At 40.7% G+C, this 27925-nt stretch overlaps 1 protein-coding gene across 3 annotated transcripts; it reads right to left on the reverse strand.

Annotated features, from left to right (window-relative positions):
* Positions 1-584: 584 nt before the first annotated feature.
* On the reverse strand, positions 585-27673 carry CENPC (centromere protein C). 3 transcript variants are annotated; one of them, XR_014317466.1, is made up of 20 exons: positions 27609-27673; positions 26954-27000; positions 25700-25761; positions 25311-25408; positions 24362-24452; positions 24049-24268; positions 22931-23134; positions 21522-21907; positions 20068-20938; positions 19634-19672; positions 18323-18396; positions 17413-17478; positions 15900-16004; positions 15045-15143; positions 12708-12803; positions 12227-12381; positions 11607-11697; positions 10092-10164; positions 9097-9265; positions 637-759 (listed from the first exon to the last, which is right to left on the reverse strand). XR_014317466.1 is itself a non-coding variant. In XM_082760074.1 (19 exons), the coding sequence occupies exons 1-19, from the start codon at positions 27621-27623 to the stop codon at positions 711-713; spliced, it is 2844 nt and encodes a 947-aa protein (XP_082616200.1). In that variant the 5' UTR covers positions 27624-27673; the 3' UTR covers positions 585-710. The 3 variants fall into 3 exon arrangements, 1 of the variants encoding a protein (XP_082616200.1); XR_014317467.1 differs by having other exon boundaries at positions 24362-24455; XM_082760074.1 differs by lacking the exon at positions 9097-9265 and having other exon boundaries at positions 585-759; positions 24362-24455.
* Positions 27674-27925: the final 252 nt, after the last annotated feature.

Raw genomic sequence — 27925 nt, forward strand, 5'->3', positions numbered from 1 at the left:
TGTAACAGGTAACACACAGGGAGCGCCATCTCCAGCTGAATGGAAACACCTTGGAAATTTCACAGAGAAGGCAGAGGGGAGCGCAAGGCATCAAACACGAAACCTCAAGAGCACTGAATGATGGTGACAGTGCAGCAGAGTTTGGCTCTGTTTAGGATTTACCTCAACTCTACAAGATTCCTACAGCATCGCAAACTGGACTTTCTGTATACCTGTGGCAGGAAGAGCAGTGATTGGCACTAGAACCAAAACCATGGTCAGTCTGGAACAGTTTTCCAAAGCCAATCTGTATCGGCATATTTCAGTTCCAAACTCCTTTTAGAAGTTTCAACACCACTGATGGAAGTTAGATTTCACTGGGGACATCCTTGAAACCACTCAGCGCAACTCCCTCCATACATATTTACAAGTCAAACTCCTCAGCTTCATGCAATTACCTGAGTTTTCAACGTTGCACCAACTACCATAACATTCTTTCTTAAATGATTTAGAAAGGCAGAGGAATCAAAACTGATTTGTATTATTTAACATTTATTGATACAAAACAGAAAAATAATTTGTGGCCATCTATTTACAATTTACACTGGAGGAAGATCTCTTAAGATCAATGAACTCTGTGCTTCCATACAGGCGTATTTCCAGTTGGATGGTAGGTAACAGTGTTCTTCAGAACTCGCTCTCACTAGATGATCTTCAGCTTGCAGGTGAACTTACGGGGAAGAGGGATTGGGCTCCAACAAGGTGCTTGTTACAATTGGTCTGAAATGCAAAAAGAATAGAAATTAGTTCATCCAGATGAATGCAATATTCTGTTAAAAACCGCCCCAAAACCTCTGCGCCATAATACTAGACTGCAACTGCTCCATAAAGTGGAATGACTGCAAATTGTGTTCAAAGCAGCCACGTACTCAAGTGGCAAATCAATAAAAGTATCGGTATCATTTCAATTACGATTTTCAAAAGGGCACATTAGCCTAATTTAACTAAACAAGGTCCTCTAACAATTGTGTTCCTCTGTACAAAGGTTGGAGTTGTCAAAGCCACACTCGGCTGCAACACTGACGCTTGTTCTACAGATTTGTTTTATGCTACCAACGTTACGAAATGCTGCATTTTGTGCAGGACCAAGAGGCCTCAGTAGTAAACATACAAGCAAGTTTCATGCTATTTTTATAAAAACCTTGTGTGTATTTCAATTAGTTTCTGCTATTATTTAGGCAAACGGTCCACAGCCCACCATTTACAGCCCCAAGGCCACACAGAGCTGCTGACAGCAGGGAGAAATCCACGAATTAAGGCTGTTGCTAACTGAGAGAGCCAAGTCTGACACAGCTCCCCGCCAAGTGATGCCGTAAGCTGCTCTCTCCTCTGCCCTCCTGACCAGGTAGGTGGTAGCACCAGACTTAGGGCTTTGGAACAGAAGGTGGCTTACGACACCATAACCATCATCCTCCACCAGGCAGGACAGAGAAATGCCCAAAGTTGTGACTGATGAAGAGGACTCAACAGTTGATCAAGCAGAACCAGAGGGATGCAAATAAACTCCCTTCCCCCTTAAATGAACTTTCATCTCCTGCTCTCTTGTATCCCTTGACCTCTCCGTGGCAGCCAGCGACAGGAACCAGGCTGCCAGCTGCACATACAAGTGCTCACAGGTGTACCTTGTACCTATGCTGGCGATACTGAAGAGCCATGACAGCCTTCCACCTTAGTCCAGGCTCCCCCTCAGACCCCGCACAAGTCTCAGCAGCCAGGAAGATGCCTTTCCCCTGGCATTCACCAGAAAAGCCAGGCAGCAGCAGGGCGTGAGAGGGCACGTGTGCGCTCACGCCAGATCTCCGTGCCAAAACCGGCCGGTGCCAAATGGCATCGCCCCTGGTGACAGGAATGAAGATGTAAGAGCAGGTGAATGCCTGGACAAGGCTGCCAATACAAAATCAGGGCATGGCACGGTGCCTAGGTGATGGCCGAGTCACAGCCAGGTTTTGCCAAGGCAAAAGGTCAGCAGCATGATGGAGTAGTGCTGCGAGAGGTGCCGGAAGCACGCCCTGACACTCGGTTTAAGTGTGGCCAGGTGGAATGGCATCGGAAAGGATTCTTTTGGCACTGCAGAGCCAGCCTCAACACAGGGACGAGGCTCAAGGACAACCACGTGAGCCCAAAATGGCAGACAATGATAAGAAACACCCTGCCAGCGACAGCCTGAACTGACCTTTCTTGGGATTAAAACTACAACAGGCCTTTAAAAGAACAGGGGCCAAAGGAAGCTTTGCATCACTTCTCTAAGCAAGAAAATCGGGAGCTTTGCCAGGCCTTGTACAAAGCTTGAAGGAGAAGTAGCAGAGGAACTTTCAGGCACAAGAACACTTCTGAAACAATTCAAATACCTGGAACTAAGTTAAACAACCAGTCATGGTAAGCACCACTAAGAAAAAAAAAAAAAAAAAGAAAACTTTGTAGAGGGCACTGAATTTAAAATAATAATCCTTTAGAAACTACTATAGGCTGCAAGACAAAAAAAAAATGAAGGAAGAGAACATTCAAACTTGATGCAGTGCACCACACTGGCAAGTACGTGCACGTGGGCTTCTATGAAGAAAATAAAATTATGATCAACAGGGGCCATAAATGGAGACCTCTTCTTTGTAATTTCCAGAACAATTCCAATTCCAGAAGAGGGCGGCGGGAACTGGATATTTAAGCAAGTTCTTAGTCCATGCATGCATCCAGTTCGTTAAAAATGGTTTTGTACTTCATCAGCATACAGAGTTCCTGGGAGATGGGCAAGGACAGGTGGAAGAGTGAGGCACACACCTCATTTACATCCCTTAGCATCTTGCCAGAGATGAGCATTGCAACAAAACAAATGCAAGCTTAAAACACCCTTCAGAAAAGGAGCTAAATTATTTTCAGTACAAACAGTATTGCTATTATTGCTCCCCCCCCTTTTTTCCATCAAGAAACACAAGTATGTCACGCAGCGTGGGTGTAGGATGTAAGCAACAGAAGCCATTTCATGACAAGGTAATGATTTCTGTGAACTTAAGTGGGGTTAGCAACCAAACAGAACGAAGCTATTCCAAATTCTGATGAGATAATCCACTCAAAGTAATTTGTTTGAAAGGTTAAACAGGAAGCTAAGATGGGACTCGGTACACCACAAAATGAAGAGGCAAAAACCCTGTGCACTCAGCGCTGCTTTGTCTTCAAAATATAGTCGTTTTTTTTTTCGCCAGCTAAAATGCTGCCCAAGTCTGGCAGTGTTTTAATTTCTTCCTGCAGCAACCCCTGTATTTAAGTTACCTTAAGAGTAAGCTTAAGTTTAGTTGCTTAAAAAGCAAACATCTGCTTCTAACATGAAGAAAATCAGCTATACTAAAAGTCAGAGAGCTTTGCTGGATGCAGAAAGGCCGCTGCAATTATCACTTAATTGTCCTTCATGGGCCAATACCAGGAGTCTCATACTTTCCCTTAAGGTTGATCCCTCCTTCAGCACTTTTTCTTAACTGGCTACTTAATTAGTCTTCCTTCCCGGGCTTAATTGTAAATTTGTTTTGATTAATTAGCCTCAGAGCTGACTTGGCACTTACTGAAATATAAGAGAAGTGCTTAGTTTCTTCAGCTTATAGCCTACTGTATCCTAGGGGAACCCCTGCTTTGTCAGCAATAAAATTTCAAGTTCAGATTGTGGGGAAAAAAAATCATAATTAACTTTTATTTCTTTTAATTGCCCCCTCTGTACTCCGACACAAAAGTGATGATAACAAAGAAAGGGTAAGTTCAGGCGTATTGTCCAGTGGATTTTATACCATGCTCATTAATTTCATCGTGCAATTTTAGATAAGATGACTCAATGCTAAATGCAAGTGATCTCGAATCCCAAACCAAGAGCGTAAGCTGCTGGCACAGCCAGCCGTGTTCTGATGGCACCAACACACCAGGAAGGTTTTTCTCTACCCTTCAGAGAAGTCACAATCTGCCCTTCAAAGTTGTTGAACTTAACTGAAAACCCTGTACAGAGTCCCAATCAAGCCAGGCTGCAACACCTGTGGACAGCAGGACACTACCTGACAAGCAGCACAGCTCTTCATTGCGCTTACACCTCTCTCATCACTCCTCTCCCTCCTTACAGCATATCGACTCCAGAAGACACCCACGCGGTGACACCATCTATCAGATATCTTGATGCGTTCTCATGTTAGCTAGTGATGCTGGAAGCACAAGAAAAGGCAGCTTCGAACACCCCAAACATGAAAAAACAATGCGCTAAGTAACATGCGTTGTCAGATAGTAAAGTTTTGGTAACTAGGAGGGCATGGGGTGGGGGAGAGAGACCATGGGGAGAGGGCTCCTCTACAGGGACCTGCTGCTGGCCAAATCTGAGCCCATCAATGATAATGGCAGCATCTAAACAGTTCTAAAAAATAAAAAAATAAAAAAATAAAAAAAAAATAAATAAAAGTTAAAAAATAAAACGAAAAAGTGCTGTGCAGCAGCTGGGGTGAAGAGGATCAAGACAGAGGCGAGAGAAACAGCCCTGCAGTCAGTGCAGGAGGAACTGCTTCAGGTGCCCCCGCAGGAGCTAACTAACCCCTGGTGAGGAGAAGGCACCTGGCAGAGACTGAGGGCCTTGGGGGATCCGTGCTGGAGCAGTTCTTGGGGAACTGCACCCCGTGGTAGGGACCCCATGTTGTCCTGCTGAGGGGGACCGAGAGAATGGCTGGGCTGGCAGCTGGCCACGGGTCATCCCCACCACACTACCCATTTAATAAACTGCCCACACAGCTGTCAAGAGCACTACAACTCTTCAGTTTCCAAATTTAGAAGGCCTTACCTATTGAGCTTCAAAGAGAAGTTACAAATCTTACTTGGGACATAAATATCTTGAATACTTTCAGATTTGCATCTCAATTCAATAGACTGAGAAAGTAAACACTTTGCTTCCTTAGGCTTATTTCATTTGTTGCCTGTCTGGTGCTCCAAATAAGAAAAGACTGCAGAAATGCAAAGCAAATGTAGTTTTACAATGTTTTGTGTGCCTTTACTTGAGCAGTTGAAGTGAAGAACAAAAAAAGAACACAAGCTTTGTGTGTGGGCTCAAGAACAGCGAGCAGCTCTGCAGGCACCCCTTTAACGTATTTGTTCCCTAACATTCAGCAGCCAATTATTTTGACAACTATTTGTTTTAGTCTTAAAACTGGACCACGGGAATTAGTTAGGTTGTGAAATCCTAAAGGATGCTTTTCCTTACAACCAGAGACACGCATTGTGAAGACAGCGCTTCTGTCTGACTCTAAGAACACCCATGAAGTGCCAGGACATTCTTTAGAGCAAGCGGTACTGTCTTGGAAACACCAAGGTGCTCGGTTACAGCAGCTGTCAATACCATGTAAGAAGCATGTTCCATACTCTTCAGTCAGATGTGTTATCTGCGAGCAATCGCTGCTTAAAGTAAGTTCTGTATTACAACACACATCATGCAGCAGAGTCTGCGTCAGTAGAAATGCAAGAAAATATTCCTTCGCGTTGAAATGCCTTTTCAGCTGTCATGAAAATGAGGAAATAGCTTTTTCTGTTTATTGCATTTCCGAAATATTAATTCAAAGTCATCTGCAGATAACTAATTCAGCTGCATACTTGAAAAATAGAAGGAATTGTGTATGTACTTCAAGAGTTTGTTTTATCGGCACTGTTTATTTTTCTGTAATTACTCAGCTCATATTCTGCTATCTTACGATTACTAAGGTGTACAAAACATGTATGTGTACACATCTGACAGTTTTGCAATTGTTCTCCTGCATTCTTTAAACAACAACAAACTTTTTGTTTAGTACGACAGAAAGAGCTTTCTAGCAAAGTGAAAACTCCAAAAAGTTAGATTTTTCAAAGGAACCTACTAACCAGTAACATCATTTTTTTTTCCTCAGATGAAGCCAAAGCCTAGAGAAGTCTGACTTCACCATTGTGGTGGGTCATTGTCAGTTAAGCTCCTTAAAGTATGCTTCTAGTTGCTACCACATCACCTGCCATGAAACACATGTACCTACTAACATCGTGTTGATGAAATACTCAACTCTGCTTTTGCCTTCAGCTCTCTCAATTACTGTTGACAGAAACCGATGAATTAACGTACTGAAACAGGTTTCCTCCAGGAACAGGGCAGTGCCACACTGGCAGCAGAGAAAAGGCCATGTCTCTTCCTGATGATAATCCCAACTTCACCTCACAGCAGGTAACAGCAGCTAACAATTTCAGCCTAGCTTAGTAATTACAAACCTGCCTCAGATCTCCGCTACTGTTAGACATGATGATCTGTATTCTGCTGTACGTAGACAAAAAGTTGTGTCATCTGAGCTGAATATTTAAGCCATTAGTCTATGAAACAATCTAAACACTGTTAAAAGCTTCAACATGGAAATAAATATCATTGGAGAAACCCTAAGAATACGTATTTAAGCAACAGACCACAACATGTTCTGCATGGGCTATTATCTTAGCATTTTACCAACTGCAGGTGATTTTGCCACAGGTCTATCTGAAATCATCACAGTAGTCAATGGAAGTTGATTATTCAACAGAAGCAAATGTGATGATAAAAAGAATCACTCACTGACAGGAAGCAGAATGTTAAAATCTCAGATTTCAGAGAAGACTCTTCTTTTTCAATATCCCTTTTGGAAAGGGAAAAAACTCGACTGCCACAGGTTACCCATGACTACCAGTAGCCTGATAAACACAGAAGTGTAGGAAGCAGGAGCCACAGCAAGAACAGGCATAAGTGAAACATCAGCTTTTTCTTCCAACAACCAATTCTCACTTGCCACATTGCAAAACTCAGCACCCACTGGAGTCCTGGAATACAAACAGGACTTTTCAGCTCAAGTTGTAAATTCTCCTGCGCCTACTCATACTGCAAGTGTCAGGTTAAGCGAAAATATGCAATCCAGACAAAGGGTGCACAATCTAGCGCACCTCAGTTCCTGCCGCACACCAGTATTTTTAAAACGACTTTGAGTGAGAGGCTGCAACCAATACAACTCGCGTGCTGACAGAACGAACTTCGCAAGGTTCTGTGCCAAACCCTAATGTTAACGGAAATCTATTTACATTTACTTGCAACAGAGTTCGAATGAATTTATCGCCCTTTGTAACATTCTCCTCCCCCATTCAAAATCCAAAGCCTACTGGGTACAGGTGCCAGGCAACGCCAAACAGCTGTGCTTGAAGCGCCATCTCATGGCAAATGGCGGAATTGTTTCTATTAGATAAGGTTAAGAACTTTGTACATTTAAAAAAATTTCAATTCTGTCCCTCCTTTCCAAAACAAGTCATTTTTTCCTAAACTATAGGATGTTGGAGCCACTTTTTTAATTTCAAGAAATCAAGCTCTGTTTTCACCGTAGATTTAAAGGAACTTCATACTGAACTATCACAGCAAAATATGTGCTATGCCACTATTTTTTACAATAGAAGTTGAGCTAACACTGTGAAAGACAAGACAAAATGCATAACTGATTAGGCAAGTACTTCACCAAAACTTTACAAACTGAAAGCAACATCCTAGATGCAACACCATGCCTGACATAACTGACTTTTGCTACTTAAAAGGAGAAAATCAAGTATTTTGAGATGTAGTTCAACTACAGAACATTCTCTGTAGATTATACTAGACACGTCACACAAAAAATCAACTAGCCAGGAAGCAAACGAACAATCTAGCCTAAAAAATTACTTTTTTTTTTTTTTTTTTTTTAAACCAAACCCACAGTTTTTTGTTGACAAACTCAGGCACAGAATTAGGAAAAGCAAAAGTGGCATTTGCAGCATTCTGACCTCAAACCTGCTCTTGAACATCTGCAATCTGTATCAGGAAGCAGTCGGAACATATTACTTCTGCTTAAGAAAACATCCAGAATGATGGATTTCTCATCAGTTACTCAAGACCTAAAAAAAAAGCTCACTTAAAAACCTTGCTGACAAGTTGCAATGTAGCGCACTGGGGAAGATGACAGCGAGGGCAATGCACTGCTTCCACCTGAACCTACCAAACCAGCAGGGATTCCTGAACAGCAGCAGGCTGCCTTGAGCTCTGTAACACCACACAGCCACACCTTCCTTTAGGGCCATCAGCTCCGTAGTCCATACGTGTTCACCAGCCCCTTCCCAAAGCACCCACTCTCAGCCATCCGGTAACACACAATAAAACTTGCAGGGTGTCTTCCTTCTGAACTCCCTGGCCTGTAACACGATGGCAAAGTGGTTGCTTTCTTTCCGCTGGAGCTGATGAGCTCTTGGGCTCAGAGATCATTGCATCCATGTCCTGACTGCTGGGAGACACGCTTGGGAGAGGAGCGCAGGATTTTTGGTCTAATGCTAGCCCCGTACTGTTTACCAAGTGGCAAACTTCCAGATCTCTGCGGGCCTGCCTAAAGAGTTGAAAGACTTACAAACGGAGCCTTTTACTGGGTGGGATTCCCTGAAGCAGTGGAGACGGCAGGAGTGCCCATCTGGTTGCTGGCAAGGCTCCAACAGAGGGACAATATTTGAATCTCACTGACCTTGAAGAGGCCAACCAAGCCCTGAAGTTGCAAAAAGCTACTGACACCAAATTATTTTTATCAGTTCTAACTATATGACTTGTAGAAAAAATAATTTAAAACCACTTCCAATTTTGAGGCTGAGGGGAATACACGAATGCTGTTCCCTGCAATTTGAACTTTGACTGCAAATAGCTTTTCCTCAAGAGGATGAACTGAATGGCAATTGGCACACTCCTGGAATCATCTCAGAGTTCAGTGTGACCTGGCCACGAATGCAAAGATGTCACGTAACTTCATTAATTACATACAAGGTCATGAACCAATTATAGGAACCACTGCTTGAAAGAGAAAAATTGAAAGAAAATGTATTACCTAAAATTCCCCAACCTAAAGCATCTCTCACATAAGAATTTTAGCCCCAGTGTCCAAGTGCTTTCACAGACACTGTTAGTTCTTAGCTGAAAGTTTGTTACGGGTAACACTAAAGCCAATTCTCCTTTAGTACTCTAATTTGTACTCTAGATTTAGCATAAAGATCATGGCCGAGACTGCTTACAAGGTCAACGCTCAATCCTCAAGTATTCAGCCCTTAAAAAGTTTTCAATTCCAGTTCAATTTTCCATATCTTTTCCTCTTCTGGAACAGCAGTGACCACTCAGAGAGAGCACCCTACCAGTGTAGCTGTAAGTTTCTCCTTATGTTCAGCCAGAAGGAACCTTGAAGAGCTTGAGAGACAAATGTTATGTATACCATCTGCTGTCTAGACTTGGCTTCTGGAGTTTACAGTATAATTACAATTTTCCCAAAGGTCCTCATTATTATTCAGAAACACATCAATCAAAACAAAAGGCAATATTAAAGTAACACATTTAGCAGTGACCCACTGCCATTACGCAAAATAAAGCTATCTGAAACGTTCAGAGCCCCATATAAAAGAACCGATAAGCTCCTAGATAAAAGCATCCATTTGACAATACAAATTTTAGGCACTAATCATACATCTGGTAGACAAGGAAGAAACTGCTGTCATTAACATATTAGAAGAGTGCTGGACCCTAGCACACAAGAATTCCAGCAGCCTGTCTCCTAGACAACAATTACTGGAGTGCAGACAGCATGGTTCTACGTTTAAACACAGATTATTCAGAGAGGTTTATAACCAGGCAGACATTGAGTCTAACAGATGTTAGCTGAAGATGTCAAAATTAATTTAAGCGTTAAGCATTTTGGGGGAGATTAGGCATAAAAGTACAATTTGGAACAACAATATGTTTTTCCAACAAATTTTTAAGCATCCCTTCCTGTCTCTGGATGACAAATGCCCAATACAGGGCGAGGCCCTCCACTGGGTCACTGCAGTTTGACAGTAAATTTGTGAGTTGTTTTTGTAGCGCTTTCTATGTTGATCTCACCAGCTCTGTCTTAGTTTGTGAAGTTAAGCTGGGCACAAACAAACACACTTCTTATGTGGGGGGGAAAAAAAAATAATCAGAAAGTACAAAAGCATGAGAAGTATTTCAAGCAAACTTTTTTGGAGAAAATTCTTCACACCTGTCGTTTTTGAACTGCGTGAAAAGGAGAACACTTTCTTCGTTCAGAAGATTACGGATGTTATATTGATTTCCTATAAATAAAAGAAAAAAAGTTCTTTAGAAGCCACTAGCAATCTTTGAAGTCCTATTTGGCTTCAATTCAGTATGTTTTTATTTCATTTATTTAAAGAGAAGTAATATTAGCCCCAAATCTATGATGCCACTCTTCAGGCACGTCACTGCATTTTGAAGTGGTAACAAGAAAACCTACAGCTAGCTTCGTTTTGTTTAACCTAGGATAGGAAAAAAACACACCTTCACCAAGACTTTTACTGAAGCCAAAGTAATTGGCTTAAACTCTCCACTCACAAAAGCCACAAGAAAACTTTAATGTGACTGAATTTATTTTAATTGTTATGGACAATCTCATTAAGAACTGCACAAGGAAACTTATTTGCAGATCTTCGCTTGGGATTTGCATACTAACGTGACCTCAATTACAGGGGCATCTAAAAGACACCGGATGTTGAGGAAGAGCAACTTTCTAACATCCATATATAGCCACACTTGATAAGATACAAAGAGATCTTCCACCACAACCTCCGCATCGCCCATCCACGCAGTACAGAAAGGCCATCAGGAAACAGGGACAAATGGAGATGAATACAGGTATGGAACTTTCACCAGTTAATACAATCTCCTTTACCCAAAAATCAAGCTATAAATCTGTCTCTGCTGACCCCTCAGCCTTTAAGATTAAAACAAAGACACTTTCACTGAAGTGTCAAGCATTAATTGAACAATGGTTGTTAAAACAGGATGTTGTGGTGAAAAGCTGATGATAAAACAGTAAGAGCAGTAGATTGTCACTTTTTTAACACAGCCTCTTCACAAGCAAGCTGCATGCAAGTTCTCTACCACTCCATGAACAGCCTACTTGAGTACTACAAACTCTCCTGACTACTCTCTTACCCACTACAGGGTAGCTTCCATATGGAGTTCATTCCACTTTCATCTCAGAAGAGCAAAATCAGTGGTGTTTTACAATTCTCAATGACCCATGTGAGGTTACAACACTTGCAGCAGACAGGCTGCACCTTCTGCACTTCACGCACCATGCAAAACGTGGTGAACCGATCCAAATGGATCGTCATTAATTTATGTAGGAAAAGATGGTGGTGAAAACAATTATATTAACTACCACTATTTAAAGCTGGCTGCTGAAGTTTCCCTGACATCGTAGCTAGGGACAGAACTAGAATACCAAGAGAACTTCACTCTTGGAACTTGATTATGTTATCAAAAACTCCAAAGGAAACTCAGGTAAACAGGCTGTGTTTGTACCACTACAGGCCAAGGTTCGATCATCAGCCTGTGTCCAGCGTTGGGTCACACTCCCTTCTTCCTAACGCTGTGCTTTCCCATACTTTACTCAAACTCCTCTCTCCCGGTCATTCACCTCTGTTGTGCTTTGTAGCCTGCTAATTCAGTCTAATCCAATCCCCCAAAACTGATTTTAAAGACATGTGCTTACCTGCGGGAATATAGAAAAAGGTCCCTGAAGTCAGGTAATATGACGTCTTATGCAAAGTGATAACAATTTTGCCATGGATAACATAGAAAGCCTTAAAAAAAAAAAAAAAAAAAAAAGAGAGAGAGGTGTGAGGGTTTTAAGATCAGCAATGTTTCCTTTGCAAACATTTAAGAAAGTTATCCAAGAAAAAAAAAAAACACACTTTAGTTTTGCATACACGCTGCAAGATAGCAAAAAAACAAACACTAACATCATAAACTGAGCTGCGACTCCTTTTCTCCACCCCAGTTGAAACCTAAGACAGGCAACTTGTAGCGGGGAGGGGGAGGTATTTTTATTTAATCTTTCTATCTTGTCTGCACAGGAAGCACACGTGAACAGACAGGTTTAATGTGAAAGAAAGCAGGGCACTGTGCATGCAAAGTACCTCCAGCAAGTTTCTTTAGTTATAACTGCTTGATTTCAAAACTGAAATTATTTATGTTTCCTGTATACATTTGTAGTTTAGGCAAAAAATATGAAAAACCTTTCAACTTCATATGCTATTTTTAAACATTCTAGGATTCTCTGTATAGATATATATCTCTAAATAAAAATAAATAAGGAAAAAGTGTACTTACTATCGTATCCATGTAGACAAATTGATGTCCTTTTTCTTTAAGTGGCTTCAAGATTAATTTACCAGTGGAAAAAGTAGATGTATTCAGATTTTTATATATTTCTACTGATTCATCTTTGTAGAAACTCAAGTGACTTCTTCCAGTGTTAATACACTCTACAAGGAAAGTCCAGAAGATTAACATCAATGCTAACACGTAACTGAGTCTTGTTAGCTCAGCAACTTTTTAAATTACATGCACCGTGCATTGTTTCAGTGCAAAAACCCCACAAGCTAGACTTAATATTTAGCTGGAAAACAGGACGTGTCACTTCATTCTCCTTTTTGTGGCTCCCTCAGAATTTTCTCCAGAAAAAGCAATGAATATTTTCACAGCTTACCTTTTTATGCCCAAGGTGGCATGAACAATTTTCTTCCTCTATCAGTCTATATCTAAGAACTTATTGTTTAGAAAGGTCCTTGGTTACATCCTCTCAACTTACCTTGAAGAACTTCCTGATTTGTTACTGGGTCCACCACAACAGTTGGCTTAGAAGTATCAGCCAGGGTGTAATTGAATTTTTTAGCTACCTCATTTTCTAACAAAAAAAAAAAAAAAAAAAGTTATCACTACACAATTTTAAAACTTATGTAACCACAGTTTCACACACAGGTAATTAAATTTCCTTAAGACTAAACAGACTGAAATACACTTTCTCCAGAAAAAGGGAGCTAACCCGTAACAGTTCTTTGAAAACACAATTTTCACTGGAATTATTTGTGTGATCAGTAAAGGGTCCCTAAATCCTCAAGTACTTTCCAGGGCAATGCCAATAAGGTTGCCTATTAATGACAGTATTTACCCCAAAGTACCTGAACTTGGGAAGAACTTTTCCTGGATATTAAGAGAGAATATAAAACACATGAAGAACTAAGAAAAATAAATCACTTCCTTTTACCTACTGCTGATGGGCATCAGGAGTCTTATGAAACTGTTCAAAAATAAGCACATGTTCAATTTTCCTTTTCTTGAGAGACACCATTACAGGAATCTCCCTCTAAGTTATAAATCAGAACTATTTCTAAAATAAAATGGATTTTTCCAGAGAAGGCAATAGCTTAAGAGTTGATGACAACCTTATGCTTTTCAAAGAGAAAAGAGACACTGGAGAATTTTCAAGACAGAACAAATATCCCAAAGCTCTCTTGAAGAGCTCTCTTAAGCGGACAAGTTTAGCTCCACAGTGCGCAGGAAATCTCTCTAAATGTAGTCAAAACAGGGATGTCAAAGACAATCTATAGCACTTTATAGGCACTCATGTCTACTTAAACACTCCAACGCTAAGACAGTCAGGGCTATGAGGAAAGTTACTGTTTGATATAGCACTGTTCAAAAAAAAAAAAAAAATCTCTCTATAAAAAGAGGCAGTAATAGGTGCAACTCTATAGCACTAACCACAGGATTTTTATAGAATTGAGAAATTTGTCCTAGAAATTCAACTCAGCTGACGGGCCTTGTACGTATCACTTAAAATTCAAGGCTGCTAACAAAAGAGCATCTCTCAGGATGAACGTCTGTTAACCAGGATATCCATTTGCATCTGGAGGCACTTCAAACCAACTTAGAGCAGCAAATTCTTGTATGATAGTGTGAATAGTCACTACCAGCTCAAGCATACATGGACTGCAAATGACTTGCACAGAAACTTAAAAGCTGTGCTCACATCAAAGGTTCAACAGATTAGGATCCCGTCTCCATCAGCAGCCAAAAGCAGGTACCCCTCCCACCCCCAAAACTGGTGTTAATGGAGTAACGATGTTTCTACAGAATATCCTCCACCTCTACACATGCAACTCACTTCTATTTAAGAGCTATTAACAACTAAGTCTTCCATGAATTTATCCAGTTCTCACACTGAATCTAAATATTTTTCTCCACAGTATTTTGTGGCAAGGAGCACAGAGAACACACAGGGAGAAGAGCCACCTTATTTTGTGTGAAAAACCCAGCTCCCACTATTTTCTTTGTTAACATTTATTTGCTCCAACATATATATAAAACACTGCAGTCACAAACAAAACCTCTAGTGAGTCCCATACAGAAAGGTTCTTTAGCACCAAAATCTCAAAAACAAAACAAAACAAAACAAAACAGATTTTTTTGTTGTTGTTGTTTTGTTTTTGGACTCTGACCCTATCTCCCTGCTGAGCACTACCTACATACTTACCACCTCCTGGCCTTAGTGGCTGTAGCAAAGCTTCCTATTCCTGGGTCTGAAGGTACATATTTATTGAGTAATTTTATCCATTTTGTGCATTGTTCTTAAAGCTCCCCATTCACCAAACCCACAATGATTTTGTATTTAACATACAGTTGTTTAAAATATTAATAGCAGATGCTGCATTTTCAGATATGATGCTACAGGTATCAGCAAGACAACCAGAAACTCTCATACATTAACTGTGCATTACGAAACTAAATGCATTAGCCTCATTAACTAATATTAACTAATGATCTGATCTGGTCAAGGGCTGAAGTACAGCTGATTTTCTTTAACCATAGCTTTAAGAGCATTACAACACCTCTGGATCTGTCACGTGTCTCTTCATTCCCAACCCAGAGAAGTTAAAAGTTTAAGGTCATACAGCATTGCTAGGGCTACAGTAAGCAACAGGTTTTTTCCGCATCAGATCACACTAATGCATTTCGTTCCAAAAAGATTTTCACTCAGAAAAACTGGAGTTGTTACAACAGAAAATCTTACAACAGTGGAGCATTCAATTAGTTTTCTGATTATTTTTTTTAAGCATCAAAAGAATGAAATAAAAAGTGTTTTTACTTGTATAATTTCTTTTCTCCTTATGATGAATCTTCTTCCGTCTATCCTTCCTGTGAGGTTCTGTTTCTGGACACACTATTCCAGTGATCATAAGCCCTCCTGAAACAAAAGTTGAACAAAGGTCACTAACACAATATTTATTTTACATGAATGAACATTTACAGGAACTACAAGCATTTCAGTTTCGAATATATTTCCTTGACAATGAAATTTTCAGATAGCTTTAGAAAGCCAGAACAAGACCAAAAAGCTTTTCATCACCAAGTATTTTGAAGTGCAGTAGAACTTCAGACTTTCTGAAAAGAATCTGTTTCATTCAAAGAATATTTCAGAAAGCCACCACACAAAGAGTCAAGTTTTGAGACAAAATATCAATTTTAGGGACACAAATATTATTTTCAAGCAGACTGACTGATTAGGAAAATACCAAATTAGGCTAAGCCAACATAAAAAAAATCCCTGAGAACAAGATGTACTTTATCAAGGTGGTCATTTGAAACTGAGACTGGATAAAATATTATTGTATCTGCTCTAGGAAGCAGTGTCCACACGAGGACAAATGCTCCAATGAATGATCCAATACATTGTCTCTTCCTGGTATCATACAGAATCCTTGATACAACGATGTTGTTCTTCCCTAAACAGTTAAGGCAAGTGTACATAACACGTTCTGCTGCTATTATTTCTATCTGAAACAGGAGTATCAAGAGAAAGATCACACTAAAAGATGACTATATGGCTGAAGACTATAAATCATCGGCTTTTTTAAAATGCTTTCATGGCACTAGATCAAACTGCAGATTTCCCTTTACTGCCCTATCAGAACAAAGGAGATAAGCATTTTGGAACAAGTACCTGAAGGTCTCATCGCATAGTTCACACGCTCGCCTCGCCAATATTCCAGAGGTTTTAGTCGTATCCTTTTTGTCCGACGAACATTAGGTGTGTTGGAAGGCATTACTAATTTAAAGGATGAAACAATTCACAGTAAGTACGAAAGGAAAAAAAATTAAGAAATGGGAAACTTATGAAATATTATCTCCCGCTGTTCTGTATCAGGCGGTGAACACTTCCCAGGGGTTATTTATATCACTTCCCAGCCGATATTTATACCAATTTCCTTTCATGACAGGAAAGGGAATCAGGTCTTGCCAGAAGCCTTCTTTTACATACATCATTATTTCGCTTTCCATGTTCTGTAACAGTCACCATGCTGACTGTAGATTTCGTTCAATATACCTTACTGAATCACTGAGATATGGATATTAGGGGCTCAAGAAGAAGCAGCAGCAAACATTAAAACTATGAAGAGAACCCCCTTGGCAAAGGCTAAGAACCCTCCTCAAATCTGATGGATTTCATTAGCAGAAGTGAAAAGGCTTCAAGTTGGTTATGGCAAGAGGAGAGAGTAACACACAGCACTCGAGCAGACCCTACTCTTCCAGATTCTAACCCTTAAACCATCTCCAAGGTCTGGAAAAAGAACAATACTCTTCCCAACTGAAAACCCCACGCATTTCCAAGACTTCTCAGGTATGCATCTTCCAATCCATCTATTTCATAGTCTCAAATTCCATTTTTTCTGAGCTACCATATACAGTCAGAATTTCTATTTTAGTTTTTGTAAGGAATAACAAAACACCCCTTTAGGAGTTGAAAGCAAATTCGTCAACAATATTTAGATGCTAAAAATAAAAACAGTAAATGAAAAACAAGTCTTGTCTAAATTGCTTTTGAAGGTAAACAACTACATTGTTGTGAACAAAATAATAATAAAGGGAATAAAAAACACAAAAACAGATTAGCGTGGGATTACAATCCACTGCACGCACGCTGTGCCATCCTACCCTTCCACAGGATCAACTCAGACCACCACAGAAGGCAGGTAGGTTATTTGCACCCTCAGTTACACTGTGCAAAACCAATTCAAACCCTCTTACTGTTCTCAATGAATAGTAAGCAGTGTCTTGAATCAAAAAAAAGGAAAACGTGACAATTATAAAAATAACCAAAATTATTAGAAAGGTATTTTTAAAAGAATTTAAAAGATCATCCTTGAATATAAAACAAAGAAACAGTACAGATTACAAAAGTTAAAAACAAAACAAAACAAAAAAACACCTTGAGCAGGGTTACGTAGTACCCTAAAGAGGAGCTAACAAATCTTACCTATTCCAGACAGTTTTCCAAATATTTTTCAACTTAAAATTAAGGGTTTTTAGGGCTCCACATTTGCATGAAGATGGTTTATGAATTAACAAACCCTTCGCTAAATGTCTTCCTGTGTCTCCTTCAGCTAAATTTACATTGAGTTGGAAGTGCGTTTGCATTTATACACTCACATTAAAGTATTTTAAAATAACCTTACCTATTTTATGTCTGCTTATCTTGTCTGACAAATTTATTTCTTGATAATATAACTCTTCAGAATCATCTGAAATTACATTCAGAAAACCATCACAATAGGCATTTACTACTCCTGACATTTATTCAATATATCTGCTAGAAGAAGAAGGTAATACAAGGAGAAGTCCCAATATCGGTGTTCCTGCCAACATTTTTTCTTTGAATATGTACCAAACCCAGGGTAGCTGAACAGTATTATGTGGTTTCATATCAAGAAACAAGTATTATAACTACGTAGACATGAAATTCTACTGACTGAAGTGCTAGATTGTTCACCTTCAAACCCCTCTAAGTATAACTTTAGAACAAACGTATTACCAAAACACCCACAAAACTAGGTCTCTCAAAAAAGCACTGCATAAACTAAACACCATTTACAACTGGATCTAAAACTAAGGAAAAAAAACAAATATGAACCCCAAGGTTCATATTCATTATGAGAGGATGTTCAACTTGCATAGGGAAACTACTTAGAGAACCAAAATATTTTAAGTTAACGTGTCCTCATTACCTGCAGCCAGACACTTTGCTCTACAGCAGCCTGAAGTGATCCCATGTAGTGCCACCACACGACAACACACCAAATTGGTACAAACTGAACCTAAAGGATTTGTTTAGTGTTTCGGAAGGACAATTTTATCCTGGTAGGCTTGATGCCAAGCCACCCAGTGCTTGTCCTTCTACAGCCAGCACAACACGAAGCTGGCATATCGTATCATGTACTTGGGCAGAAATGGGATCACAGCCAGTCCAATCTGCATTTCTTATTCTGAATAGACCAGCAGAGCAGAGATACAACAAAAATTACTGTACAACCTCAGCCTAAAAAGCTTATAAATAAACTGCAACAAAATACCAACTTGAAACGTTACCTGAAGATCCATTATCCTCTTCACAACGCTTACTTCTGGAAGTAAATCCATCACAATGGTCTAGAACAGGCCCACTTCAAGGAAAGAAAAAAAACACCTGCTTCAATATGTTACATATCAAAGGAACATAACAGTAGTACAGGAATACCAAATTTAAGTTTTGTTGTTGTTTTGTGTTTTTTTTTTTTTTCAGACCATGCAGTTTCTTTTTTTTCCTTCTAAATGCTTTTCCATAGTGATCAGACACTGAAGCAAATGACTGCTTGTTAGAAATCACAGGTCTCTTTCATCACTTGGTCCTCTAACTCAGCCATCAGGCAGACAAAGTAGTATTCACATCATCTCTCTAACCAAATCACCCAAAAATCTCATGACTTTTCCTTTTTCCTCCCTCACAGAAGAAACGGACCTTCTTCTCTCCTCTCCTCTGTAGTAGTGTTACCTTTCAAACAATTTTCTATACACCACGATTACAAAAGTACTTTAAAGAAATCTTTTACATGCTTTAGGCAAAGGACAGTAACAAAGTTTATAATTTTAGCTAGATGTATTCTGCCATAAAGCCTTCCCCATAACACAGGGATGATTAACATATACATGCACCTCCAGAGGTTCTCCAGCAATCAAGTCACTTTTAACAGGACTTGTCTTTATAACCACAGCATAGTATGCCAACCTTGCCTCCTTCCCCATCTGCAGCTGCATTACACTGCCATTAAATAACATGCCAATAAAGTGCAACAGGTGAAAAGAGCTGTGCTCCACCCAAACTACACCTTGTAGAATCACTTTGTCTAAAATGAAGTCTGCAGTAGGCTCACTTCAATCGAAATACTACAGTTTTCAGTAGAATTACAACGTAAGAATTTAATCAAGTCACAGCTTGCAACTTCTACTTGCTTTAAGGCACCACTGCATGAAGGAGAAGGTATCTGTTTATCTATACGCACAAACAAGAGTCTGGAGCATAGATACTGTTCTGTACCCTACTTAGCAGCAGCAACACTACTAGTACAGTTATTAGCTTGAGAAGTGCTGATATTTCTGTTCAAAAATCACATGCTAATATGGAAGCAAGCCTCAAAGGAAAAAAAATTCCCAGAAGGCAAGAAACATTGTGACATCCTCACCGTGACACAAAAGAACCGTTCCATTAATTTACTAACTGTGTTAGCAAGTTAACTCCAGCATGAATCACGAACCCTTTCTACTGGGTTCTATACTAGCAGAACACAGAGCACAGCAATTGCACCAGCATTGCACGGGGGATTGGGATTAAATGCAAGCTTTACAGACAACACAGGAAGTTACCTTTCACAACTCATAACTTTCATAGCTGCAGAGGAATCTCTAGAAAAGAAACAATAATTATGTTTACTGTAAGCCATTAATTTTACTTACTGCAGGAAGCCATATAAAAGATTTTCAAAAAACAAAGTAACGCAAAACAAACAAAAAGCCCACAAACAACAAAAACCACACCAAACACTGCAGCTGCTACTCAATCTCAAAAGTACACTTCAAAAATTCCAAATTTAAGTTTCCTTAGGCAGAAGCAGACACCAGATTTGGAATCCACCATTAATAGTAGGTTGCTAATTACACCACTTGGTTTCTCTAGTAGCTATTTAACCACTCGGAAACTGACACTTACTTCAACTGCAATTGCTGCTTAAAATTAACAAAATGTGTTTCATTATCTATCAAGTCATACCCCATTTTAAGGAATTAAATGAAAAGCTTACTGTAGTCTATGTTGCGCATTATGTTTTCTTTTGTTACTTTTTACTTTCACATCTGATTGCTTGTGCTTTTTTCTTGCCACCTCGTGTGCAGAAGAACTGTCAGAATCCGTTGTATTTTGAGGCTCGATGTCCTCAGTGTTTGAGGAAACACCTTTAGGGGTTCTGTGATTAATCTTTTTGAGTGTCTTTCCTGGAGACTTAGCCAACGACCTTTTCTTTTCAGAATTCTGTATGCTGTCTGTGAGACGCTGCATTAGCTCTGCAGCTTGTACAGGAGTTTTGTTATAAACACCATGGAGCGATTCCAATGCATGCGACACATTCTTAGGTTTTTCAGATGAAGCCAGCTTCTGAAGTACAGAATTCCCTGATGTCTGACGCAGAGGTGAGGTAAACATTTCATTCAATCCAACAGGCTCTCTTTCAAGCCCTTCTTCACTGGACTCATTATCAGAGCTCTCCCCCCTTTGTAACTGAAGCTTTTTATTACTACTTTTCTTTACAGATTTCTTAAGCTTTTTCCTTTGACTTTCTGCCCATTTCTTAGACAGCTTACTTTTATTTTTTGATTCTTGAAGTTTCTGCTTAGCAGTGTGTTTCTTCTGAACTGAATGCAGAAAAGCTTTTGAAGCAGACTGCGGATACTTGGAAGACTTGAGATTCTCTTTTGGAGATGGCATCTGCTCTTTGTGATGCTCAGCTGAGGGCAGTGGTGAACCCTCGCTTCGTTTCACCCTTTTTTTGTGTTCTTCATCATACGCTTCTGTGTCCCATCCAGACACTGAAAACATTAGTTGCTCAGCTTCTGGTTCGCAGGACACCTTCCTGTGTCTTGGAGAGTCTTGATGAAGTTCACCCTTTTTAGATTTTCCTATCAATACATAAAACACATGGCCATGAATACCTTCTGTACATAAAAACCTGAAGAAATGTGCTTACATCTAAAGACATGAAAATAAACCAAAAGAATCATACAAAAATGAATACCAGAAAAAGTTTTTCCCCCAGCACTTAAAGTAGGGCTTTCTCTAATCCCTGGTATCTCCTGTATCTCTTAGCAGAGTAAGGGCAGAAACATTATTTTCAATCTGCTTCAGTTTTCAGTGCTTCCTCCTACAAAACCCTTCCGAGGTAACTCATGAAAACTGAGCACTCAGTTTAAAGCACACATCGTAATCTGCTCTCTAGGGAGACAGGAGCAAAAGCTTTGTATCCATCTTTGTCTGCTCATAAGAAAAGGCAACACCGCTAACAGTTTTTAACTTCCTAACAGGAAAGGGTTAAAAAAACAACAATGAAGACATTCTGTCTCACTGCCTAAATATATACCCAAACTTAGCTGTGTACGTGAAATGCCAATTAGGACTCCAATTATTTCCTTTATCCTCATTTCCCAAAAGACCAACACAAAAATATTCAGTACTACGATTCTGAAGACCAGGTAAACAACTTACCCAGATGCGTACTGCTTTGCTTTTGAGATTTAAGTCGATTTCCTTCACGTTTAGAGGAGACTGAATCTAACCGTGACGTTCCTTTGAAGTCAAGTTGCATTCTGACATCCAAATTGCACGTCTTCTGTTCAGTAAGTGCTTCAGCCTGAACCTTCCCGGTCTTGCCTTTCTTACCTTCTGTCTTTCCCTTTTCAGAGGACTGAGATTTCCTAACAGGGGTTGCGGAGCCATCTTTTTTGGACTTTTTGTTCTTCTGGGGTATTGAAAACCAAGAATTAGAAGACAGACCATCTGATTCATCGATTAAAAACTCGCATTCACCCTCTTGTTCTATGTCGTGATCTTTTACAACGGGAGGTGATGGTGGTGATATTGAGGCTGTATACCTAAAGAAAGGAGGGACAGAGTACTGACATCATTTGGGGGGAAAAGGTGAGTCTCAATCTTGTAAATCTAGTGATGACTGCAGAACACCCACCATGCTACAGGACATTCCCAGATGATTATGAAGTCTATCATTCATTACCCTCCATCTTCCAAAAGACCCGTTCTTCATTGTTTCAGCCTGATATTCATACCTCATTATTTCTCAGGTGCTGGACAGTCAACTTCCTACCTAACCACTCCAATCTGAATTAGCTCTGAAAAAAGACTGCTGTGATCACTGCTAGCACTAGGCTGGGAAGGACAGAGGAACATCATTCAAGCAGCCAGCGATCGGGTTAGGAAAGCCAAAGCCCCTTCAGAATTACTCTTGGCCAGGGACATCGAGGGCAACAAGAAAAGTTTCTGTAGGTATAGAAAGCTGGAAAGGGACTCTGCCAGGGATTTTAGTGATAGGACAAGGGGGAACGGCTTTAAACTAAAAGAGGCTAGGTTTAGATAAGATACAAAGAACAAATTATCTGAGTGGTGAGGCACTGGAGCAGGTTGCCCAGAGAAGCTGCAGATGCCCCATGCCTGGAGGTGCTCAAGGCCAGGCTGGATGGGGCTTTGAACAGCCTGGTCTGGGTAGAGGTGGCAGGGGATTGGAACTGGAGGAGCTTCAAGGTCCTTCCCAACCCAATGCCTTCTGTGATTCCATGATTCTAGCCTCAGAATCATTTAAGATTTTCCTGAATCCTCTGGTCTACCCACCTGAAACACTCCATCTGAACCACTTCTCAATAGCTGCATACAGTTTTGCTGGCAGACATATGCAACAAACGGCATGGTTAAATCCTCCCTGCACAAAACATTCTAACAACTAGTTAAATAAACCCTTTCTCCACCTGGATTTCTCATTAACAAATGACTACCCCAAAAACACCCTCCCACACCATTTTTATAGGTAAAGGACATTGCTCCAGTACTTAGGAGTGGATTGTTTTGTAAGTAAAGTGCATTTCATGTTAAGCCTCAAAACAAACCTTTTTCCGACTGTCCCTGTTGTTACAGCTGCTAAGAAAGCTGAAGAGAAAACCGACTTCTGCTTCCATACGGATGACGAGGTGGTGCGTACTGCTCTTTGTTTGAGAGCCTGCTCATCTCTCCCAGTTTGAGGTCCTTCCAAACAGACAACTTCTGCATGGGTCTTCACCACATCAGGAGTATTTTGGTCATCAAAATTTAATCTAGGTATGCAAAACAGCATTCAAATATGATGCTATAAATTGAGTGCACATTAAACTATCTTGTGTATATCCCATTTTCTCCTGTTGACAGCACTTCAGTTTTTAAGAATAAGCTTTCATTTTGGAATTTGCTGGAACAGACGTTAGTGGGAGCACTCCCCAGGGTAGCAGGAAGTATTCTAATTGACAAAGCAACGTGGGGTCAGCAAGGCAACGTGTGACTCTTGATCAAGGCAAGGGCTGCCCAACAAGACAAATTCCTAGTTTTAGGAGAATGTACTTCAGAAATCATTAGGGTTCCCAGACCCCTGGTACACCCTCTTCCCAGAGGCACTTCATCATGCATCACTAGCACCACTGTCATTCCCTCGTCTCTGTGACCTCCCCCCAGAGATTCAGCCCTCCCAAAAAGTTGGGATAACCAGCTACTGCTGCAGCTGGGATTGAAAGTTTCTGAAGGGGAGATAATGCCTGCAACTGAACCTGTCCTACTTCAGGTAGTATTTGCATATTCAGAGCAAGAGGAAGAATGACCGTTCATCACTGCTTTAACAAAGTGTCTGTTACTTTTAAGGTCAACGCTGTCAACAGGACACTACTGCGCACTGTAAATTCACTGCGAAGTCTAGAGACCATCCATTTGAGAAGCTGTTCATTTAGAGCACTGTACTGGGGAAAAAACGAATTTGAATTCATTCTGGAAGCCTTGGGTAGTGCTCTTTTGGGAATTAACCCTTATCACCAGAATACCTAATAAAAAAGAATAAACAATGACGCCCCTTCTAAGCCTAGAAATTGAACTTTTCTTCCAACCCGGAATTATTTGCTTGAGTTCAGAATACAAACTCATCAATGACTGAAACCACCACGCTAATTTACCCTGAAAGGTGAAAAAAACATTCAGCTCTACTTACACATGTACAGGAGAAGATTTTGCTTCCTCCACAAGGAGAGGTGATCCCAAAGCCCCATTATCATCCTCAGGATCCACAAACTCAGCAGGGCTTTTGCATAGTGCTTCGGCATCTTTTAATGTGTCACGAGGCCCTCCTTCAGGCAAAGGGCTCTCTGTTTTCTTAGAATCAGCTGCATAACCGTGTACTGTAGGCGTCAGGTAGGATTTGTGCGGCCCTCCTGCCACATATACTAAATAGGTTTAGTTCTTCTGCTCAAAAGCTTATACCAAGAGTTACCCCAAAACCTTAAATTAATAACAGTGCTACCGACCTTGGCTACTGACAGTATCTGGTGGTGAGGCGGGTACGGATGCTGAAGAAGTACCGGTTCTCTTCACAGAGTTCGTTAACCCTGCATCTGACTGCTAGATTCAGTGGAGAATAACGAGACAAGCAAAAGGAAAATGTTTGACAAAGCAATGGTATTTTGACAAGAATATACATTTCTACAGAAAACAATTTTCTTCCCTTAATTCTTACTCATTTAAAGCACAGTTCTAATTGAACACTTCAGTTTTCTATTATGTAAGACTTCCTAAGACTAACTGTAAATTTCACACAGGTATAACAAAAAAAAAAAAAAAAAGTCAATTTGCAGCTTTGAACAGACATCCTGCCAGCCCACGGGCAAGGTATTTATCCTTTCCAGTAGTACTAATTTAAACAATTTAACTCACCTTTATTGCATCAGGCTGAAATTTTGCACAAATTCATTTGAGATTATACAGCATCCTAACATCAGACTGAAGCAAACAAATGCCATTATAAAGACTGGTTTTAACACTATTAACAGAATATCTGATTTTTACAAAAAATGCTAGAATCCAAGTATTGAAAAGAGACAGAATGGGCTGCAGACAAACCAGATTTGCATCATTCTTTCAGACAATAAGTTCGTTGATTCGTTTCCACTCTTCCCCAACATCACAAAGTTATTTTACGCATAGTAACTGTTTATCAGGAGCTGGCTTTTCAAAGAACTAAGAGTTCCTTCTATACAAGGATCGTCTTTCAGTTTTACTGTCCACCTGACAGCAAAGAGCTGAGTCTATCCATCTGGTGAAGTGACTGAAACCAACTCCAGTACAGTCCAAGACAACCATATCCACCATCAGTTATAAAGTAAAGTGCTTCAACCTAAGAATACAAGAAATTTAACTATTTTATTGATCCAAACGCATACCCAAAGCTACACAGTGATATGTCCATAACTAACTTACCCTTTGGGTCTGTATTGAAGTCCTCGTTTGGTTTCTGCCAACAGGAGTTGAGCAACAGGCTGCACGTGGAGAGCTTATTGTAAGTTCATTATCACAGCCTATAAAGAAAAAGCTATAAATAGGGGATACTTGGAATCACACTGATCTTAACAAGTTACTAAAGCTTCTTACATTCAAGTAAATGTAAGCAAGAAAGAAACCAGCTACTCAGGAAAAAGATAATAACACAACTTATACAGGTTTAAGGGGCTGCAAAGGGGGCACCGTTAAAAATTGACAAAAACTTTATTTTAACCATTTTATTTCTATTAAATTACCACTAAATATGATATGAAAAATAAATTATTCTTTAACCAGCAAATTAAGCAAAACATCAAATAAAACCTTACTTTCAAAACAATCCTGAATGAATTTCAATACATTTTGACCTGGCTGTATATCAATCTTCTTTCTAGAAAGAGGGAAAAAATAAATAAATAAAAAAAAATACTAAATATCCTTACCCTAGCAATATGAAAGTACATGCAGCAAACACTTGAGTTATTGCTACTTAATATTTTATGCTATTATTTCCACTAGTCCCAACTTTAATAAATCTCATCTGTTCCCATATGCAGATAACAGCAAAGAAACTTGTCTCTATGAGGATTCCAGAAAAAAAGCCCTGCTGTCATGAAACATGATAGGAATGAGGACATCTCTCTCCACAGAAGAAAACATACAAGTATTACAACAATCCTCAGGTAAAAGAACCTTGAGATGAATAAGGATTCTGGCATGAAATAAATAAACTTTAAAAATCAGCCCTGAAGTAGTATTGCCTGCACAGTGATTCAGCCTCAGCAGACCCAGAAAATGAAACGTGTAGTTGTACATCTACCCCTTCAGACAACAAGCCACCCTTTGCTTTTCTTCCTACCACTTATCTGCAGTTACTCCATACTGCTACAAAAGCTTTTTAAGTAGGAACTGGCTTGTGGCATTAAAATTGTAGGCAAGTGAACAGCTCAGCTGCTTGGAACACCATTCCACATCCCCCCATCAAAATTAAAATGGGGGATGTAATCCAACAGCTGGCCCACGCTGATCAAAACCAAAATAAAATGAAGAACACCATGGACCATTTTTCCCATAATTATTAAAAGCCTATAAAAACAGGTAATTTGGCACATTTGGTAAGCTCGTGAAACGCATGTCTAAAATTGACTCCAGTAACAAAAAGCTTGCTGACTTCTGGCATGCCTTTAAAGACTGCAGCACTACAAATACTCACTCCTCTTCCACATTTCACAGCAAGGACCAAACAACTAAAGCTGGAACCCTGGGTGGGCTTCATTTCTCTGCCCCCTGAAAGGCACAGACTGCTATTGCTGCACTCAGGTAGCCTAGTTAGGAGTAGCTTAGGTTTATCCACACACACCACAGTCTGTCACTTCAGCAGAAGAATACCGAGGAAATCCTTTCTGCTTTGTCTCCCAGCACAATTTACCTCTCCCACCACTGAGAAATATAGAAAGGTTGAGAAATATCATATAATCAGCTTAAGATGCACCTAAGAGTTTTGGCATTAAGCTCATACAAATAAATCAGCATAACTTTCCCAAACTATTGTATCTAAGATTAAAACCGTAAGTGGAAATTACCCTCCTCCATGGCAGAATCTTGTCCTGTAGTCTTTTTTGAAATGAGCCTGTTAAGAAATAAGAATCAGCTTTTACTAAGCACGCTGCTAACAAGCGGACGACCAGCCTCCTGTTTCTCACGTAAACGAGTCCCGGAAGACTTGATTCGTCTGCAACTAGTGTAAACAGAGTCATCCGAACAGCAGGCAAGGCTCTAGCCATCTCTTACCACAGCTAGCACGGCAATAATTCAGGTGACAGACAACAAATGAAGTAAACCCTACTGAGCTAGGAACAGGCAAAGACAGTAGAAGAAACAAACGGGAAGATGCAGTGAGCAGAGAGCAGTCTCTCATTAACAAAATGTTTCAAAACCCGTTTAAATGTTTAACGGAAACAGCAATTATGATCCCTTCACGTGTTATAAACGGCACAGATGCCCGCAGCGGCTACAAAGTTTTCAAAGTGTTGAGCTTTTAACGAGCTTTAACGCCTTCCTCGCGACCAACGCGAGCACCTCACAGCCGGCAGGCGCCTGACAGGAGGCAGCTGTGGCGGCCCGCCCCCCCTCAGCAGCGCCGTCAGGCGACGCCGCCGGCCGCCCCGCCGCTACAGACCGACCCCCCTCGCTCCCCCATCCCCTCCCCCGGTTCCCCCGGCTCCCCACAAGCCTCACCCAGCCCTCCGCCATCCCGCGGCGCCGCCACACCGAAGATGGCGGCCCCCGAGCCCCGCCGCCGGCCGCCGCCGCCACCCCTCCCCCTGCCCTCCCCTCAGCGCCGCCGCTTTCAAACCTCGGCAGCGCGCGCGCCCCCCCCGCAACCGCCTCACGCCATTGGTCGGCGGCCGCCGCGCGCCAGCGGCGGCCGTTGCTTGGCGGGCAGCACCGCCCTCAGCAGCTTCACCGCGCATGCGCAGCAGCCGCCCAGCCCTGAGGGGAGGGAGCGGCCGCCCCTGAGGCGCTGTGTGGTGTCTAATGGCCAGCCCCAAAGT

This window comes from Aythya marila (assembly GCF_965140915.1).
Source record: "Aythya marila genome assembly, chromosome: 4".
Classification (NCBI taxonomy): domain Eukaryota; kingdom Metazoa; phylum Chordata; class Aves; order Anseriformes; family Anatidae; genus Aythya; species Aythya marila.

Bases quoted from the DNA above. Each gene is read 5' to 3' on its own strand.
- CENPC (XM_082760074.1), bottom strand. The intron at 25,409-25,699 runs GTAAGGTTTTAT...TTTTCTTTATAG, and splicing joins CATTCAGGATTGTTTTGAAA to GCTGTGATAATGAACTTACA. The intron at 16,005-17,412 runs GTAAGGTTATTT...CCTTTAAATTAG, and splicing joins GATAAGCAGACATAAAATAG to TAATGCCTTCCAACACACCT.